An 18,692-nucleotide genomic window follows, 5' to 3' on the forward strand; every position below is an offset into this window, starting at 1 on the left:
ATCTTCCCCCCCACCTGACGGGACTGTACACTATCATGGGCGTACATATAACCATCCATAGTGTCGACTAATGCACGCCCACGGTAGAGGCGCTTTACCTCCAGGGTTTTCGAATCCAGAACAATCACCCTACGATCCATTGTTACAATAAGGATACTTTGAATTTGATTCGCCCAGTGCACACCAACAACCCAACAGTCCCCTGCAAAGACAATTCCACGGCTTGTCAGAGTCTCCAGGTCCCATGCCCGTACAGTGCCTTCGGACCCACCGGTCAATAGGAGTTTACGCCGTGTGTCCGCCTCCATGCAAGTTCCCGTTATATGCTGCGAGTGCGAAAAGCAATAGCTCGGTTCAGGTGTTGTGGATAACTCTGAAATCGGTCCATTAGCAAGATGGGAGCGGTGACGACTTTGGGAGACTAAAAACGTTGAGAAATCATCCCAAGTTGTGCACCCCTTCGCTTCGTAGTCAACCTTTCTCATAAGATCTATAATTTCCGCATCCGTGGCGCTGGGGATAACAACTTTAATCGCCTGTGCAAACTCCTGTTCGGATAAAACACGTGTGTACGCATCGTGCCCGGAACCCTGTTTCAGCCCGTCAGATGAAAAGAGTGCACGCTGAAGCTCTTCCTTTGTTTGTACCGGCTGATAAGTACCAGCAGGTGGTCCAATAAATACACCCGAGGAATGTTCCTGAGGGCGCTCTTCACACAAATTTTCCCTTTCCTCAACTTGGGGATGCCGTTCAGTATTCTCCATCTTCTTGCCTTCCTCCGACAGTCTACTCAAGGAAGAGCAGTTCCTCACCATAAAATTCTTTCCCGTGATTTTCCTGCTGAAAGGACGACGATTGGCGTCTGCTTTTGGACCTAACATGCCGTTCTCAAAAGAGTCCGCATCCGCTGAGAAAAAACACATAAGACGCCGTAATTCATCCAGGGAAAACCTTTCTTCCAGAGGCTGAGTCCAGCCTCCCTGCTGCACCGTACTGGCATCATCGTCCACGGCCTCTGTGGCGTTGGGGTCATCATCATCACCATCGTAATCCCCTTGGGGGTACTCCACACTCGATGTCGGTTTTCGCAGAGTTTGAAGAAACGCTTCTTCATCCTTTGGATACATCAGCGGCAGGAGACGCCTGTCTTTGCGACCAAAATTCTGTTTGGAGACAGACGTTCCCCTACTTCCAACAAACCGCATGCCAAATAAAGACCGTTGCGGCCCGTTCCCGCTGCACAGCGTGTTTTCTGGTGACTGCACATAGCTGCTGCTCGATGGCAGAGAATCCGGCAACAAACCATTCATTTCACGCGGCCTCCCACCACCAAAACGTTTGACGTACGCGGATGGGCCACGCTCCTCACCCTGCCCATCTTGGTCTAAGAATATATTTTGCGTTCCAGTGTTCATAAGTTTAATATCAATTAATTTGCAATATTAAAATATAAACGCATATACACCCGGCACAGTATCTTTGACTATGACTTGGGAAATCACTCCTCTATTCCTTCCTTTATATCTTCCTTACGTCTTCTTATTCGTACCGTCTTCTCCTTGTTTCTCGCACACACAAACAAAGTACACCACGCCCTAATTTCCCCTGACAAAAAAAAAAATAAAATAAATAAATAAATAAATAAGAAAAGAGAAGAAACAATTCATTTCTCTTCCATGCAACCCTTTGAGGGGTTAAGTTACAAGCATTTATACATTCACACCAATTGAGAGTCCCAGATGACACTTTGTCTTTCCAGTTTTCATTAACAACAACAACAACAACAACAACAACAACAAAAAGGAAACAAGAATTGTTGAGAGCCGTCAACGTGTTTTTTTTTTTTTTTTTGAAGGCACTGAGTAATATATATAGTTTGGAAAAGAAAGAAATAGAGGTCCCGCAAATGCAATTACAGGTCATCTGAGGCCATATGAATCTGCACCAGGACCTTGAGGGCCAAAACAAAGTTGGCAAACTCGTTGTCGCACGCCGCATGATCCTCTTCTGTAAGGGTAGTAAGACTATTAAATGCGTTCGGCATCATGCTTAAAAGCATACACAGCTCGCGAAGACAAATTAGACTGTCAACAGCCACCGAGGAGTGAGTGCTAAAACTATGAGTCGCTGGCTGCGATTGATGTTGAGAAACCTGGGTGCACGGACGCCGGGATGAAAGTGCGATGGCATGACCCACAAGTGAAGTGTTGACCACGGTGTTTTTCAGCACATTCGCCACCACTTCCAGTTTTTCCTCACACTCCGATGGATTCGCCTTTGCCGGGTTGCCGGTGGAGCCGACTTCGTCCCCTGCAAACTCCGCGGTGGTGGTGTTGGTGGTGGCCCTTCTTTCGCCACGGCTACCTCTTTGGCTGTTGCACGCGTATTTCGATTCCGCCACCTCTGAAAAGCCCTCCACCTCGGGAGAGGGCAACTCCTGAGACAAGGTACTAATTTCTACACCCTGTGTATTTTGCAAACGGTAACCCAAGTTTGAGAGTTGCATGTACACACGGCCATAAAAAAGCTCTAAAGCTTCCTCTATTTCCCCCGACTTCGAAATCGTTGTAGCCATACGAAACAAGCACCTCATGATAGAAGGAAACTCCTGAAGAAAAGCTCGTGTAAAGGCGCCATTGGCAGAGAAACGAAGGCGGTTTGGAGCGGCGGCCTGCGCGCCTCCCCCAGCGGAACCAGCTTGAGTGCTGCCATTATTATTGGCGTTGCTGCTGATTGCCGTGGCGGAAGCAGCAGCGGCTATGGGTGACACAACTGGGGAACTGTTGATATTAATACCTGAAAGCCCAGTGTTTGCATGCGACGGGGTGCTTGATGGGCGATTAGATATGGAGGAGAGTTGTGGCCTGAGTGTTCTCGGAGTTACTGACGAGGCCGCTGACAAACCCGACTGCGAGTCGCCATCCAGTTTCCCCGTGCTTGTGTTGCGTGGCAGCAATGCATGTGAAACATTTGTCGTGGGCGACAGCATCGTCGTCCCAACCGCAGTGGTTGCGTGAGGATTTCCACTCGTCCCTCCGCCTGTGTTAATTGTGATTGCACGTTGAACTTCGTCAAACTGCACTTGCCACCGTGAGCGCATCGCCTCTCCAAATATCAGTTGATGCATTTCCGCCACCACACGGTATTCGTCTAAAAAACGAGCGATACGGGCACATCCGCCAGAGAAGTCCTCTCGGATATTCAGCTGCGACCCATCACACCATAAAGACAATGCCTGGCAGGCGGTGGTGCACTCTTCATACGATAACGGAGTCCAGAAACGCCCTCTCAGTCGGTGCTCAAAGCCAAACACAAAAGTCCCGTACTGGACCCCAAGTGTTCCATGCAGGGCAAAACACTGCTGAAGAGCGGTGAGCACAGGTGTGGTGTATGGAATCAGCATCCCATCACGACCACGATAGGCGGAGACAAGAAAATTGCATACCCTTTTGAGATTTTCCCACTGACGCTTTAAAGATCCTTCACTGATGCCTGCCTCTATAAGCTTTTGTATATTTTGACTACGAATGGCACGTGCTCCAAATAAAAACCAGCTTTCGGACTCTTCCTCAAGCTCCAGTTTGTGCATGCGATCACCAAAAAACATTTTGAGCACCTTTTCGTCGACGCCGTAGAACACCTCCACCATGCGCCGACGGTCCTTCAATGTCATCGGAATCGAGTACCTTGAGAGAAAGGCATAGGGGGTTGCCAAGTAGTTTTCACGGAACATGTCAAAAAGAACAAATTGTTCCACCAACTCCTGACGCAAAATGGAGCGTTCGCCTCTCACCATGTCCGAGAGGGCCTGCTGAAATTCTCGATGAAATGTAGAACTCGAAGGGTCAATAAAAGCGCTTAGACTACGTGAATCCACCGCAAGCTCATTCCCATGGTTTCCGGCCCCTGTTTCATTGGCGTTCTTCTCTCCCTCTTCGTCGCCGTGCTTAGCACTCGCTGTATCAGCCGTCATTTCCATCTGAGGGAGTGAGAACCTACCGGTATCGGGGAGGCTGAGAGGCTGCGGCGCCTCCACCTGGAGGTTTCGCCAACATTCCACACCTACAGGCACCGGGCAATCCAAAAATATATTCCCGGGCTGCTTCTGAGATTCCTTTTCGTCGTCACCCGTGGGCCATGTCACATCCGCATTTAATATATACTGTAGTGCCTCCTCCACTGAAAGTCCAGCGACGTACGCCTCCAAGGCGTCGAAATTAATGCTCACAGGCGACACAGAGTGGGCGTGAATTGAAAGACGCAACGACATTAGGATAACACCACTTCTACCTGGACCACTAAAGATAGAGACAATAAAAATATGTTTGTGTGCATGTGTAAAAAGGGGAAAAAAAAAAATAAAAAATTGTGTCCGTTTTTCAGCTTACACGACATTGATACATGCACACATATAAATGACAAATGAAAAACGGAATGAGACAACAAGCAAAAATCTAACAACAACAACAAAATACTAAAGACCGAGTCTTGAGAGGGTGTCGGCGAATGAATTAGAAGAAGGATTTCCTCTCGAGCAGTTGCCGCTTTTTTTGAAAGTGTGACGACGACCTTTTGTTGGTGGTCCTCGCGGAAGCGTGGGAAATTGCGCATTGACTTCACTTTCATCTGTCGAGATCTCAGGTCTTCCCGCACACGAGACAACTTTCGAGATCGAAGGAGACCCTTCCGTTCGAGCCTCCCTCCGCACCGGTGCCACAGCGCTGACGTCTCGTTCTGTGCTACGAATATTCATTGCGAGACGATCCTTCTTGCGAGGGGCCGGCTCCTTCGAGGCAGCCGAACGGCTTCTCTTCCCGCGTGCCAAGGAGCCTTTAGGAACCGCACGAAGAGTCGCCTTTGGAATGGTGGATGTGTTCCTCATCGCCATGGCAGGAGTCCTCACCACGCCTCCACGTTTATTGCGCTTCCGCCTGCGTGTGCGGCCCACAATGGTGGCAAGTCGTGCCTCCACAGAACCGCCAAAAGTGGTGTCTGAAGCATGCAGCGGTGTCTTCGATGGCGACTTTTCGTCCGTTATCTCTGATAGTTGACCACAGGAAGGTGATGATTTTGGTGGTGGTGTGGACGCGCAGCCTTTCTTCCCCCGTGACAGCCATTCATTGTTCATGCAGCGGCGGCACACATATGTTCCTCTGGTCGCCGTGTGCTTTTCATTGAGCTCATTCATGTCGGAGGAATTCACATCATCGACGTCGCCAGGAATTTGGAATGAACTCGTTCTCGACGTTGAAAGAAGCGCCTTGGTCTCTCCTGCTAAAAGGTACACCCCGCAGCGGCGGCACCACATACGATGAGCTGCACTTAACGACCACAACTGTCGTCTTCCATCGTGTTGACCGTTCGACAACCGCCTCCGACGGCTGGTGTAGCACGGCCCCAATGGATGGCTTGCCGCTCTGCGGAGCGTGTGCGACCCGTAATGCGCCGAGAGATCGTAAAGAAGGGCTGTCACGGGTGAATTCACATCTGTCACCATTTTGGAAGCGTTGGAGTCAAGCGGCGAGAGACCACTCGGAGTATTTTGCAGCAATTCCAACATCGCTGCAGAGAGTGAGGCGCAAAACTCTGTGCCAATCAACTGACTCTGCAGAGCAAAGGAAGGAGGGATGCTGCGCGGCAAGAGACGCGTGTGACGCAACGCCGTCAACGTCGAAGGGGATAACAGGGAGCCTGACCCCTCATTGCAACCAACACCCTTTTCTTGCATCTACCGGTAGCCCCACCGCGAAAAAAAAAAAAAAAAAAAAAAAGACCTCTCGTTGATTAAACTAGAAAATAAAGAAAACATCTGGTACATGAAAATACATAATGATTTTTATTTGTTTCTGCATGCGGTCACTGCTGTTGAAGCCGTTTACCCGCCACGCTCCATTTCCTTCACCTCAGACAACTGAAAGAGAAACCACAGGCAAGAACGCACACACACACACACACACACACACACACACAGAGAGAGAGAGAGAGAGAGCTGGATCGAGACACTCACACATACGGCCAGACGCCTAAACACATATAAAGAAGGTTAAATAGGAGTAATTGTTGGCCTCACTGACAAAATTTTTCACCCGCCGCGTTATTCCAGCAATCAAAGCGGCGATAAGGCCATTGTTTTACTATTTTTCTTCAACTCTTCCTGCACCTCCGCCATTCGAAGAATGGAGTTCCGGAGAGAAATCAGCAATCGGCGGTGATATTCCTGCAACAACTCCTCGGGGTCAATGTACCACCCAAAACGGGCGTGTATGACATCCCCCCATTTCAAAATCCATTGATTATTTGACTTCAACAAAGCGACATCAACCACCTTTCCTCCACGCACTGCAGGCATTTTCTCCAGTTCGACATGACTAGCTCTTTTTGACTTCTTATTTTTCTTTACATCTGTCATGAGACCCACGGACAAGCTTCCTTTTCGAGTAATTTCAAGCTTCGCTCGGTCTTCCTCTAGACGCTGCGCACACCACTTTCGATACGCCACCCGCCGCAAGGAAAATTGTTCCTCCAACATGGCCATCTTGTACTCCTTCGTTGTAATAACGTGTTGCCAAAGGACCGATGCAACAATAAAACTAAGACGATCCGTCGTGGCACAAGCATTCGTGTACTTTTTCAGTTCATCTCTGCTGTCCAGTTCAAGCTTCCCCCAGAGTCGCAACATTCGGTTCACCGCACGTTCCCTTTTCGCAATACAATGACGGAAAAAACGTTGTATCGTGCGAATGGCAGCGAGCAATCGCTTCATCAATTGGTAAAGAAAAAGACGTTGACTATACTGAAGGTATTCACGGATAACGTTCGCATTGGTCGTAAGAGTGGCTGGAGAATGTTTCATTACCAACGCGTAAAGCTTCGGGTTCGTGTAGACCAGGTAGGCCTCATCGCCCAATGGCTGACGTCTAAACGTCTTTGCTTTGACAGGGCTTTTTTTCGTCAACGTTGAGGAGAGGCTCCAAATCACGGAAGAGGAGCGACTGCCATCAGGTTTATTCCTCTGCTCTTCTTCATCGTCGACTTGAGAGCCCGGTGTCGTCTGGTTAAGCCCATGGCTGGATCCCGCCGCATCGTCCACGCAAGATAAAATAATCCCATTCCTTACTTTTGTTGGTAAAAGCAGTTGGAGTGAGAAGGCACGTGACACCGCCCCAGGTGCGCACTGATCCAAGACACTTTGGATAAGTCCATACTGCAGGGCCTGATTTCGCGTAACTTTCACAGATACATTTTCAGGAATGAGCGAAAAGGTTTGCATCATGGAGCCCATTCCCACCTTGGAAACTGACAGAAACTCTCGAAGAAGCAGGCGAACCTGAAACCTGTGACAGCTGCCCCCGGCACCTCCTGTGACACTAGTATTGCAGCTCACCTGATTCCCACTATTCACTGGCATTGTTTTGGAGCTCTCAGGGGATTTATTGCCAAATGGTAACCAAATCTGTAGAATACGGCCTTCCTGCAAAAAAGCCGTTCCACCAAGTAAGAAAGAATCGTTCCCATTCCACACCATTCCCGCCGCAAACCGCGGTGGACGCACAGTAACTGCCACAAGTACCCCACTTGCGGGATGTGGAGCTTGATACCACACATCATTCCACTCAGAAAGACTACGTGTACTTTCATCTATCATAGCTGCTTCAAATAATTTGGAGTTTGTTCCTTCCATATCCATCATATTCTGCCGTATTAGGTAACGCAGACGTGCCTCATGGGCGGCTGCAGCTCGCGACAGCAGCTCATACACATCACGAAGAACAAATTCCGTGAATTGCCGATGGTACCCGCTGTCGGTTACCCCCTCCACGCTTTCTGAAGAGAGGCATTCTGCGCTCGCCTCATCTGTGGCAATATGTTTCAACGACTCAGGGAATGCGTTTAAAAGGAATTCCTGCATTTCTTTCGCATCTTGTCCCTCATTTTCGTCGTTTTCCGTAGTGCGCAATGACGCGCCAAAATAAATATCCGTGAGGGATCTATCTGACGCTCTATCCACGGAGGATGAGTCGTTCTGCACCCCGGCACTGGCATTCATTACGTCCCCATGACTGAAAATCGGCAATCGTTCACAAACAATTTCCGGCAACGGGCTATTAGAGCCTTTGCCGTGCGCCTTCTGGTGGCGCATCAAAGCAGGGAACGTCACGCGCGTTGTGCAGCCAAGAAACTTGGACTCATCTTTACTTCCGGCAAGGAACGGATGGGTTGGCTTCGGACTCTCCTCTGCAGCTGGCAGACGAATGGGCTGGAGCTGCGGATGCCGTGGAATTTTCTTCATGTCGAATAGATGTCCTCCTCCTCCGCCAATTATGTCCCTTTATTGCCTGCTTTGATCCTCCCCAGAGGCAACACGCAGGCCGAAGGAGAAGCCTCCAAGAAGAAAAAAAAGGCGCTGCGCAGAAACACGCACACCACAGAAAAAAAAAGAAAAAGAAAGGAAAAATGTTATGGTGTTCAGCCCACCTCAACAGAGAAGTAACGGAGCCGGCGATTTTCTTCCAAGAAGAACAAAATGATCAAGTCCCAAGTCATCAGCCTAGAAAAAATTCAAAGAAAAAAAACAACGACAAAAACAAAAACAAAAATGGAACTATCAAAAAAGGAGCAAAGGCGTATGCAATACTGGGGCGGCTGTGTTCCATGTGCATCCTTCTTAGGCCGTGATCTCCTTGGGCTCAAGGACGGTGATCACATCAGGGAGAATCTCCTCCTCGTTCTGCATGCTCTTTGGAAGCATGATCTTCACCTTGACGCCGAGGGTACCGGCACGCAGGTGGCAGTGACGCGTTGCGACGTCCACAAAGTTCTTGTGGGCCGTGCCGGACTTTATCATGTAGCCATCGCGGAAGGTCATGCTCTTTGCACGCTGCCCCTTGATCTTCCCACCCACCGTCACTTCGCATCCCTTCGCACCCGACTCCATCACGTGGCGGATGATCCCCATCGCGGCGCGGCGCACCTGCAGGTTGCTCAGAAGCTTAAAGCGGAGAGACTCGGCCTGCGCCATGGCGGAGAGGCCACGCACCTCGACGCGCTCGGCGAACAGCTGCAGTTTTCCCTCCTTGTAGTGAAACCGTTGCTGCAGGCACGCCGTAAGCTCCCGAATGCGACGTCCCTTCTCACCAAGCACCTCGCGGGTCTTCGTGGCGCGGATGACAATTTCAGTGCGGGTCGAAGTGACGCGGTGCTCCACACCAGCAAAGCCGTCGTCGGCGAGTTCGCGCTTGAGGAACTCAAACAGCTCAGCGTAGAAGACGCCATCGCGGATGATCATACGCTTCTTGGAGAGAGGCCCCATCGCTGTTGTTCCACTTGTGTGTTGTCCCTTTGACAGTCCACCTGGGAAAAGAAGGCAAAAACAACGGTAAATAAGAAAAAAGAGTGGAATAAGAGGCGTGTACGTGCATACACACACGCAGAGAAAGAGAAAGAGAGAGGGAGAGAGACGAGCACGACCCGTCCCGCTGAGACGCACGGACAGCACCCCACTTCACGGCAACACAAACACACACACACACACACACACACGACAGGTAAGAATAAATAAATAAATAAGAAACACCAATAATAACAATAATAATAATAAAATCATGTCGACTTATTTACCTTCCGTCATCTTTTCATTGTTCGTTTTCTTTTATTATTAATTTTTTCTTCCTTTTATTTTACTTTTTCGCCACTCCGTTTTCCTCTTTTTTTCGAGGGGGCTGCGCACAGGGTCATGTCGGCCCTGTCACATCATCACGCGGTGTACGACAGAATGACACGATCCCGCATTGGACACCCCGCCGAAGTCACGGGATGGCGATTTGTGACTGTGAAGCCGAGCTTGCAGAGGGCTTCAAGCGTCGCCTCGACCTCTTCCTCACTTGTTGTTTCGTCATCAATAAATAACTTGGCGTTGCGGCTCACTACCGCGAGCTCCTCCTCTGACTTCGCCAGTGTGCACGGCTCCGTGGCCCTGTCGACACGGCATATGTTTCCCTGTTCTACCTGCGCCAACACCTCTGGGTGGGCAAACTCCTTAAACACCGCCAGGAACATTGTTAACGACCTTCTTCGCGTGCATACACGCAGGGGCGGCAAGTGAATGGAAACCAACAGAAAAAGCAGGTGCACCGTAACGATTCGATCCAAACGGCAAAGACATCATAGCGGGCATAAAAGTTAACCACCAACAAAAACAATAAACAGATCTCCAGCCAAAAAGGAAATGAACGCAACAATACACACACACACACACACACACACACAAACAAAAAAATTCAAAAAAACACAAATCCCGGCAGCAATTCCAAAAAAGGAAACAAAAAAAGAGTTATCACATTTATATCATATATATTTATAAATATTTATTCTAAATCAACACAAACAAAAGTGAACGAAGTAACAAACCCGTAAAAATAGAAGCGGTTTTCAAGGAAAAAAGCAACCTGATAGGGGATTATCTCTCTTTCTCTCTTCTCTCGCCCGCTCACTCTATTTGTCCCTTTTGCGTGTGTGCGTGTAAGCAAAGGTGTGCCTACTGGGGGGGGGGGAACTTTAGTCGATAATGAGGTATCCCTTGACATTGCAGAGGCACTAGCACATGAATTTGTATGTAACTATACGTCACTTCTACTTGGCTCTACATTCCCCCATAACCCCCACACATTCATCTAAGTTTCCCCTTTTTATTCTCATTCACAGTCAGACCGAACCACCAGCAGGCTCGTTGGATGGAGGAAAATACATGGAAGCGCCCGCATTACGATGCACGGCTTGTGTCACCCTATGCTCGGGTAGAGATTCACTAGCGGCTGCGGGAACACGTATAGATGTGCGGTTCCCTTGAGTAAAAACATCATTTGATGAAGTGGACGTGTACGGCGCTCCTCCAGGAGGAAGCCCAGTAACGGTAGAACATGCAATGGCCTTTACTACAGCACAGAATCCCGTTGTTATCACGCTGTTGCCTTCAACCCTTTCAGGGAAGATTTGATCGCGGAAATCGCTGCTACTTCCAAAGTCAATGCGCGGCCTCTGACCACCTAAATTCTGAACCCCGTAGATGCAGCGGCAGCAACGCTTACAAAACGCGGCAACCATCCAACCCATCAGTTCCTCCGTGTACAAAAAAAGTAAAACGTTTACCGCGGCAGAAAATGGATACATGAAAGACACTGTGGCCGATAGATAAATACGTGCGACGGAAGCAGCATGGGAAGATGAAGACGTAACAACAAAGCGCTCCAAGGCACTAATAATACATACTAGAGTCGGATAGGCGCAGAAAATAACAATGCGGCATATTACAATCGGGTTATCGCGCAGCAAGGATGGAGAAGAACGCCGCAACACCGTGTATGAATAAAATGCACTAAAAATGAAAAGCAACAGCCAGGCGTATCCTACAGTCAGTTGTACCAGCAATAAAATCTTTCTTTGCAACGACGATGAGGAGGGAGAAAGGTCACCGCTACCAGGAATCCAACACCATGCAAATTCCTCTGAGAAGAAAACTGTGTTCTCTATCGTTCGTGACTTTTCAAAAATCCCATCGTTATCACGTGGCAACAACACAATGTCTGGCACATATACAAGCAATATCCAACACAACAACAGGGAAATCGAAGCAAACAAGAAGGCAGCAAGGTAAGCTTTCCATGTGACCCGTAGTAAAGTATGGCGCTCAGCCCTTGTTATCGTTTCCTCATTTTCAACATCGTCGCGTGGCAACAATGGCGACTGAAACCTGGAAAAGGACCGAGGTGGTCCATTACCATTTGCAGCAACTGCACCACTCGTGGTAGCAGTAGTTCTGTTGTTATTAGAGGGGCGGCCATCACAACAGGGTAAAATATACCCCCAACAGGAACAAAACAGAAAAAAAATTCCGCAACTGCCCTCTCCCCTTTGATTAGAAGACCGACGTCGCCGTTTCTGACGATCATCACTGACGCTGTGAGAGTTTTGCGTCAAGGCTGACGTGGAGCTCCCTGCGCTACTACTATACCCGTGTTCCCACGACGTGTGGGCATTTCCATCGTTTGCAATTTCCCCCGTACGGACAATCCGTTCGTCATCACTGTTGTCGAGTTGTTCCAGTGAGGTAAGGCGACGACTGTTAGCAAGGACAAAAAAAAAGATTGTCTGCAGCAACTGCCCCATCGCATCCAGATACTGAAAGAGTGATGCGTTGATGTTGCACATGGCGTACGTCATGCCCGATTGGGAACAGTTGCTCAACTGCAAAATGCCTTCCCCCCTCAAGACTGTGATGAAGGCGAAAATGAAGAGTTGCAGCGCCTGCAGCATCTGCACTATGACTACCACGGCAAACACGTCATTGAACACACTTCGAAGCGCGCTAGAATAAAAGAAGCCAAAGTAATTCACAGAAAAAACTACACCAGCTAATAAAGAGGATACCGCCGCCGCCGTGCAAATAATGCAGTTCAGTCTGGTTTCTGTGGAGTAGGGCAATGCATTGCAGCTACCTGGCGGGGACATTTTGTGCAGGAAAAAAAAAAACTGCCGCTTATGGACAACGATTTCGTGTGACGCACGGCAAGTATCTTTTTTTTTCCCCTCCAATGGCTTGCAAGAAAGACAAAACAAAATGCAAAACTACAAAAAAAAAAAAAAAGGGAGCCTCCCGTAATTCAATGGGGAACACAGGGAGCCGCGTGGTCCAATAGGGGGGAAGTAAAAAGGAGGAAATAAAAAATGGAAAAAGAACTACACACACACACACACACAGAGAGAGAGAGAGAGAGAGAGAGAGAGAGATGGAAAGAGATAAAAAGATCTGTAAAGAAGTTATATTGCACTAAATTGCATGGACACAGTGAGAAGGAAGAATGGAGCATCAAAAACCAATTGGAAGAGATGAATGGAGGCACCGTCAGCGTTCCCATAAAAGGAATGGAAGGCAAGACGCACAGATAAAACACACAGACACACACACACATTCCCCTCTTTCCCACTGCAACCGTTCATCGGTGGAGCGTAACGTGTTAAGCAACAGAGAAGCCTTTCCCCTCTTCACTGTCGCATGGCCTCCATCATGGACGACATGGCATTCAACTGCACCCTCCGCGTCTCATCCTCGTTCACACGCATGTTTGTCATGCGGTACAGCTCATCCCACTTGGCGCTGCAGCTCGTGACGCACTTTTTCTCTGCAAGGTCCGCGTTCAGTCGATATCGAATTGGGGCCTGCGTGGTGCGCAGCAGCGTGTACAGCTCCTCCGTGTCGAGGCAACGATCCACACAGAAGGTCGTGCTGCGGTGTAACATGGCCGACTGAACGCGAACGGAGCCCAACAGCTGAAACGCTCTTGTGACGTCCTGCTCAAATGGCGTCATTGGAGGGGTCGGCGGTTGCATGATACCGTCCTTAAACAACAACAATAAAAAAAGATATTTATTTATTTATTTATTTTATTATTCCTTTTCCCGCCTCCTTTGAATGTCGTTTCCTCCTGCCTTCCGCCTAATTTTTATCCCTCGCGTTGCGAAAGGTGCGGCAAAAATCAAATATGTGCGCATGTAGGGAAGGGAAAAAAAAAAAAAAAGAAGAAGAAAACAATAATAATAAATTAGAAACAGCCACCAGCGCCACATAACACCCCATTCGTACACACACACACGCACAGAGAGAGGGAGAGAGAGAGAGAAGGAAAGAAAAGGAAAAGGAAATGTTGGAACATAAAATTAAAAGATGCATGGAAACACAACAATTCACTTCCAAACAACAACAACAACAACAACAACAAGAAAAGAAAAAAAAAAAAAAAAAAAAAGAGGGCAAACGGTGAATGAGAGTGGGCCGACTCTTATCTATCGTCGGTGGTGGGAGCGACACCTCCTCCCCCCGCCCACGCAGCAGTCACCTGCCCATTTTCTTTTCCCATTCCCCCTGCAGCGGATCGCCCCGCCGTTTTTGTGCGGCGTCATGCGTGTGAATGCGTGGAAAGGAGTGGGATTTACTCCTTTTTTCCCCTTTTTTTTTTTACTAAAATGAAGAAAAACTCTACACAGACAGAGACAAAACAACAAAAACCGCCTTCTTTAGCCACTTTCCCTTCATTTATTACTATTTTTTTTTTTTTTTTGCCTCCTCATCCCACTCGTTATCCCAGTAATCAACATCACCATTACTTTGCCCTCCTTTCCCACATCCAAATTTTTTTTTTTCTCCCCTCTCTCCCCTCCCTCCGCTAATCTCCCCCCTCCAGCCAGGCGTGTCTGGGCACACGCACTCCTGCATACGGATAAATACGCAGATGTTGTCTCGGTGTACCACCCATCGTGTGGATTACACCTTCCCCCACCCCCTCCCGTCTCCTCCTTTGTTTATCTCCTTCTTCTCCGGGCGTTATCTCCTTTTGACCCCACACGCATGGATTACTTCTTTCCATCCTTCCTTCACAACCCACGTTTCTCCGTCGCAGACTTCTTTAAAACAAACAACAAAAAGGGAAACTCACACTTTTCTTTCACCGTTGCTTTCGCTCTTATTGCCGTTTTAACGATAAGACAGACTAATAAACACATATACACATTAAAGAAAAAAAAAAAAAAAAAAAAAGATGTGGTGGTGAGAAATCCACCCAAAACCAAAAAACCACCCGCAACGCTGCACACATGGATACATATATGTGCACAATTCCCAAGGCCATCCTCCACTCCCTGAAGGAAGGCAGCTACAGAAAAAAAAAAAAAAAAAAAAAAAAAGAAACATTTTGCGCAAGAAGAACGGTTAATCAAACAAACAAAAAAAAGGTAAAAAATAAAGGTGAGAACGCAAACTAAACCAGGCAACCAAAAGCACCTCTTCCCACGCACGACCAAAAACAAGACGCATACTTATCATAAATATCTATGAAAAACAGGGGATATAGTAAGCGATGCTCCTACATATCTACAGGTAAGATTTGGGGCAATAGTAACAATGAAAATAAGAATAGCAGCGGTGTGTGTGGGGGGGTATGTAAAATAAAAGAGAGAAAAAGAGAAAAAGAAAAAGGTTAAAAATAAGAAAAGTCTTAAAAAGTAAAAAAAAAAAAAAAAAAAAAAACAGGCAAAACAACACAAACAGACCGCAAACAAAGCCAATAAGGGTTAGAGAAAGACTAGAGATAACCTGCACACCGGGCCCCACTCATACAAGGTGAACAACGAAATGCTGGCGTCTTTAACGCATGAGGCAAGACGGACATCTTCAACAGCGCAGGTAACACAATAAGAAAAAAAGGCCTAAAGAAATATATTTATATATAAATATACGTTGTTTTTGTTTTATTCGTGCGCGTACTTGTTTGCTTGTCTTTTCTTTTTCTTTTTTTTTGTATTTTTCTTCTCCATGTTGGCTGCGCCCCCCGGGCTTTTCTTCCCGTCGCCATCAAACTGTAAAAGGGGCAAAGAAAAGTAGAAGCACCGTTCAAAAAAAAAAAAAAAAAAAAGAAAAAAAAAACGACACCCAATCCACACGTAATTTTTCTCCCGCCCCGTAAAAAACAACAAAAACAAGCTTCTATATCCTCCTAATAATTTTTTTCCGTTCGTTGGTCGTTGTGTTTTGCTCGTCCCTTCAATCGCGTTCATCTCCGCAAAAGCACACGGTGTGAGAAGCGGACGGCGAAGTAGCAGACTAAAAACCAAGAGAGAAGCCCAAGGCTCTTGATTTCTCCATCATCCCTGCCATCCGCGGTTTTCAGCGGGACATCCGCCCCTGCGGTGTCAGAAAATGCAAAGCCACTAACGTCAGTGTTGCACCCACGTGCAGGCAGCAAATTACGGCGGTTCCCTTCCCAAGTAGTACCATTGGCACAGCTGTGGCTCTTCGAGCTCCACAGAAGTGGGCCGAGTAGCACCGACATCACCACCGCCTCTATCCAGTTCATGAGCGAAGGTAGGCAATGACGAAAACAGCGTGGAAAGGCAACAACAGCTTGGCGATTGCCGAACAGGTACAGGAACGGGATTATGAACCCAAAGGATATGAGCAGGTCGATGAATGTGGGTAGGAAGTACTTTAAACGGGCCAAAAAAGTACCAAAGAATAACCAACGACGCTCATCATTTCCCGTCTTATTTCTGTTTTGAGGGCAACAGAGAGAAAAACGCTGATTCCGTGTCTGCGCCAGTTCTTTTATGAGTAACTGAACCTGACGGGTAAGCTTGCCGTGAAGATGCAATTGATCGGTGGTGTTGCATCGCTCCGCCTCTGCCCGCAGCAGCGCTATTTTTTCCTCAAGTTTCCTCTCCTCTGGGTAAAACAGGCGTGGAACCAGTTGCCACCAGTACAAAGAGCCCAAGTAAGACACCAGTGTGCATGCAGCAATCAACAGCGCCAGCACCCCGTCATCCAAACTGGGGAGGGTTGAGAACATCAAGTAAACAGAATTACTAGTGTCAATGCCTAGCAGTGGCGTGCAACGTACAAAAAAAAAGAACGAACACACACTGCCAACTTCCCCCACGTATCAGTGACCTATTGGCAAGAAATGGAATTGCCCGCCCCACCCACCCAAAAAAAGAAAAGACACGCGCATTAAATACAGAAAAAAAAGGAAAAAAAAGGCCCCACACATCATACATGAACGCACAAAACAAACACAAAGAATACAAAAAGCAAGTCCAACACAAAACCACAAGACGGATCACATTTCTGTCCATGAAAACAATAAAATATAAACCGTCAAAAACAAAAAAAAAAGATGTGTTCTATGGCAATGATTCCACATATACACACACATGTGCATATGCTCTTTTCTTCCCTTAAACCCAATCACCACACCGCATTTGCCGCCTCCACCCCCATTCTTTTATTTCTTCTCCCTTTCCTTTTCTCTCTCTCTCTCTGTACACATATATATATCCAACTCTATGCCAGTAAACACCGTGCGTGGTATTGGTGCATCAGCGGCAAAGACTCAGCGACACAAAATCAACACAAGACAAAACCTTAAAGATTAAGACCTTCACTCTTTTTTTTTTTTTTTGCTCTCGTGATCATCTGTTTCTTAACATATCTCTTGTAGGTTTTTTTTTTTTTTTCTTCTGTCCCACTCACCCTTCCCAATCATAATTGCAACAAGAACAACAACAACAACAAAATAAAAGATAACATTATATAAAGGGATGAGATGAGGGAAAGGGCGAATGCATGTAGGAATAAGTCTATGCTTGCATCTGTTCATCTCACAAAATTTTATAACGTAAGTCTCCACATGGCAATCTTGGGAAAGACGCACACACGCGGACACACAATAACACTGTGCATAATAAAGGAAAAAAATATCTAAAGGAGATACGCAATGCCGTTGTCGTAGAACACAAGTTCACGCTGATGGAAACTGCGTAGGATTGCCTCTACTTTCTCCATGGCGCATGCTTTGCGATATCCCATCTGAGCTAACTTTTTCACCACCACCGCAGACGTCACAGGGTCATATAACTGAACGACCGACGCCACTTTTTTCTCCAGTTGCGCCATTGTCCATTCCTCCTCTTCTTCCTCTTCCTCATTATTCCGTGATACCGCCATCGCCTGGCGGAAGACAGGGGCGTCTGCAAAGACTTTGCCCGTGTGCCGTACCTCCAACTCTGACTCTCCCTCCACCCCCGCTGGTGTGTCCTTCGCATCCCTCTCCAGGGGAGATTTGTTTTTTGGTTTCGCCCCGGTATCGGAAACAACCTTCCATCTGCGACTCCGTGGAGTGTCATCTAGAGGGGAAACATTGCTGTCCACAGCAGTTAGCATGGAGCGAGTGCCATTCTTGTGGTTGGCACTGCCATTACTAGCATTTTTATCGGTACAACTGCTGTTGCTGTGTTTGCTGAGAGTGATAGAATTAACAGTTTTGCTGATGCCTGATGGTCGCGATGCAGTTGTTGTTGTTGTTGCTCCTGCTGCTCTGTTTCTTCCCATACCTGAAGTTGTCTGGGATGTGGAACCCGCTGGAAACAATTTTTGAATCATCTGTTCGTCGCGCTTCAGCTGTGCCTGCACATTGTGGGAGCTCGAGACACGTTTGCCAAGTTTCTCACAATGCGTGTAGTGAAAGCTGGCAAGAGTACTGTAGAGCGTCATTTTGCTGCGGCTCTTGGGAAGCGGAATACTTAAAATGACACACAAGACCCGTAGAGCGTCAACATGGAGCTCAAGAAGACTTAAACCCACAACTTTATCAAGCAACGTGCGAAGATATGCTGCAATAAATTCCGTGTCTTTCATCGGTGTATCTTCGGCACCGGTGCGACAGCCACAACTAACCTTGGCGGCCGCAACAACTGGGCGTTGATCTCCATCCCCGCCTCCCTCATTCTCCTCCGTCCATGTTTCCTTTTCTTCTTCCTCCCCTTTGCCATCGTCACGGGGACGTTTCACTGCGGCAAATCCGACGAGCGGAGTCACATCAGCGATTCCCTCCGACACGGCCGTCTTTTTATTCATACGCGATATGGACTGTCGTGCGGCAATGGCCTCCTCGATGGCATGTCGCCAGCGTAACTTATCCTCGTCTGTGGCGGTGTGCAGCAGCCGCAGCGCCTGACCAAAAATGCCTTTTCGGATTTCGTCCTCCTCGCTACGCAACGGCGGCTGCAGGCGCTCGAATGGATTGTCGTTGTTATTTTTGATATTTGCGCCGTCGCCGCCACTTTTGGCGGTCCCCACAACAGGAAACATC

At 47.8% G+C, this 18,692-nt stretch overlaps 10 protein-coding genes across 10 annotated transcripts, besides 24 other annotated features; all 10 read right to left on the reverse strand.

The window, feature by feature from the left end:
- Window positions 1-1,415, reverse strand: Tc00.1047053507677.4 (hypothetical protein, conserved; the record flags this gene model as incomplete). The annotated part of the gene is made up of 1 exon (XM_811575.1): window positions 1-1,415. A coding segment is annotated over one exon (1,415 nt), but the record flags the coding sequence as incomplete, so codon positions are not given.
- Window positions 1-18,692: part of a sequence feature (heterozygous, Esmeraldo-like haplotype) that runs on past the window's edge.
- Window positions 1,611-1,645: a microsatellite.
- Window positions 1,768-1,799: a microsatellite.
- On the reverse strand, window positions 1,913-4,270 carry Tc00.1047053507677.10 (hypothetical protein, conserved; the record flags this gene model as incomplete). Its single annotated transcript, XM_811561.1, has 1 exon — window positions 1,913-4,270. The coding sequence occupies one exon, from the start codon at window positions 4,268-4,270 to the stop codon at window positions 1,913-1,915; it is 2,358 nt and encodes a 785-aa protein (XP_816654.1).
- Tc00.1047053507677.20 (hypothetical protein, conserved) lies at window positions 4,475-5,728 on the reverse strand (the record flags this gene model as incomplete). Its single annotated transcript, XM_811562.1, has 1 exon — window positions 4,475-5,728. One exon carries the CDS (start codon window positions 5,726-5,728, stop codon window positions 4,475-4,477), a length of 1,254 nt encoding a protein of 417 aa, XP_816655.1.
- Window positions 5,749-5,771: a microsatellite.
- Window positions 5,936-5,970: a microsatellite.
- Window positions 5,970-5,989: a microsatellite.
- Window positions 6,107-8,290, reverse strand: Tc00.1047053507677.30 (hypothetical protein, conserved; the record flags this gene model as incomplete). The annotated part of the gene is made up of 1 exon (XM_811563.1): window positions 6,107-8,290. One exon carries the CDS (start codon window positions 8,288-8,290, stop codon window positions 6,107-6,109), a length of 2,184 nt encoding a protein of 727 aa, XP_816656.1.
- Window positions 8,569-8,597: a microsatellite.
- Tc00.1047053507677.39 (40S ribosomal protein S3, putative) lies at window positions 8,666-9,310 on the reverse strand (the record flags this gene model as incomplete). Its single annotated transcript, XM_811577.1, has 1 exon — window positions 8,666-9,310. The coding sequence occupies one exon, from the start codon at window positions 9,308-9,310 to the stop codon at window positions 8,666-8,668; it is 645 nt and encodes a 214-aa protein (XP_816670.1).
- Window positions 9,430-9,458: a microsatellite.
- Window positions 9,511-9,540: a microsatellite.
- Window positions 9,576-9,598: a microsatellite.
- Tc00.1047053507677.50 (hypothetical protein, conserved) lies at window positions 9,754-10,056 on the reverse strand (the record flags this gene model as incomplete). The annotated part of the gene is made up of 1 exon (XM_811564.1): window positions 9,754-10,056. The coding sequence occupies one exon, from the start codon at window positions 10,054-10,056 to the stop codon at window positions 9,754-9,756; it is 303 nt and encodes a 100-aa protein (XP_816657.1).
- Window positions 10,240-10,270: a microsatellite.
- Window positions 10,338-10,369: a sequence feature (AT_rich).
- On the reverse strand, window positions 10,702-12,504 carry Tc00.1047053507677.60 (uncharacterized protein; the record flags this gene model as incomplete). The annotated part of the gene is made up of 1 exon (XM_811565.1): window positions 10,702-12,504. One exon carries the CDS (start codon window positions 12,502-12,504, stop codon window positions 10,702-10,704), a length of 1,803 nt encoding a protein of 600 aa, XP_816658.1.
- Window positions 12,753-12,793: a microsatellite.
- Window positions 13,039-13,383, reverse strand: Tc00.1047053507677.70 (hypothetical protein, conserved; the record flags this gene model as incomplete). The annotated part of the gene is made up of 1 exon (XM_811566.1): window positions 13,039-13,383. The coding sequence occupies one exon, from the start codon at window positions 13,381-13,383 to the stop codon at window positions 13,039-13,041; it is 345 nt and encodes a 114-aa protein (XP_816659.1).
- Window positions 13,418-13,438: a microsatellite.
- Window positions 13,557-13,595: a sequence feature (A-rich).
- Window positions 13,651-13,681: a microsatellite.
- Window positions 13,747-13,772: a microsatellite.
- Window positions 13,774-13,799: a microsatellite.
- Window positions 14,563-14,587: a microsatellite.
- Window positions 14,709-14,737: a microsatellite.
- Window positions 14,992-15,076: a sequence feature (A-rich).
- Window positions 15,262-15,284: a sequence feature (AT_rich).
- Window positions 15,442-15,472: a microsatellite.
- On the reverse strand, window positions 15,600-16,391 carry Tc00.1047053507677.80 (hypothetical protein, conserved; the record flags this gene model as incomplete). The annotated part of the gene is made up of 1 exon (XM_811567.1): window positions 15,600-16,391. One exon carries the CDS (start codon window positions 16,389-16,391, stop codon window positions 15,600-15,602), a length of 792 nt encoding a protein of 263 aa, XP_816660.1.
- Window positions 17,093-17,116: a microsatellite.
- Tc00.1047053507677.90 (hypothetical protein, conserved) lies at window positions 17,303-18,691 on the reverse strand (the record flags this gene model as incomplete). The annotated part of the gene is made up of 1 exon (XM_811568.1): window positions 17,303-18,691. The coding sequence occupies one exon, from the start codon at window positions 18,689-18,691 to the stop codon at window positions 17,303-17,305; it is 1,389 nt and encodes a 462-aa protein (XP_816661.1).

The sequence above is a fragment of the Trypanosoma cruzi genome, genomic scaffold (assembly GCF_000209065.1).
Source record: "Trypanosoma cruzi strain CL Brener 1047053516323 genomic scaffold, whole genome shotgun sequence".
In the NCBI taxonomy this organism is placed as follows: Eukaryota; Euglenozoa; class Kinetoplastea; order Trypanosomatida; family Trypanosomatidae; genus Trypanosoma; species Trypanosoma cruzi.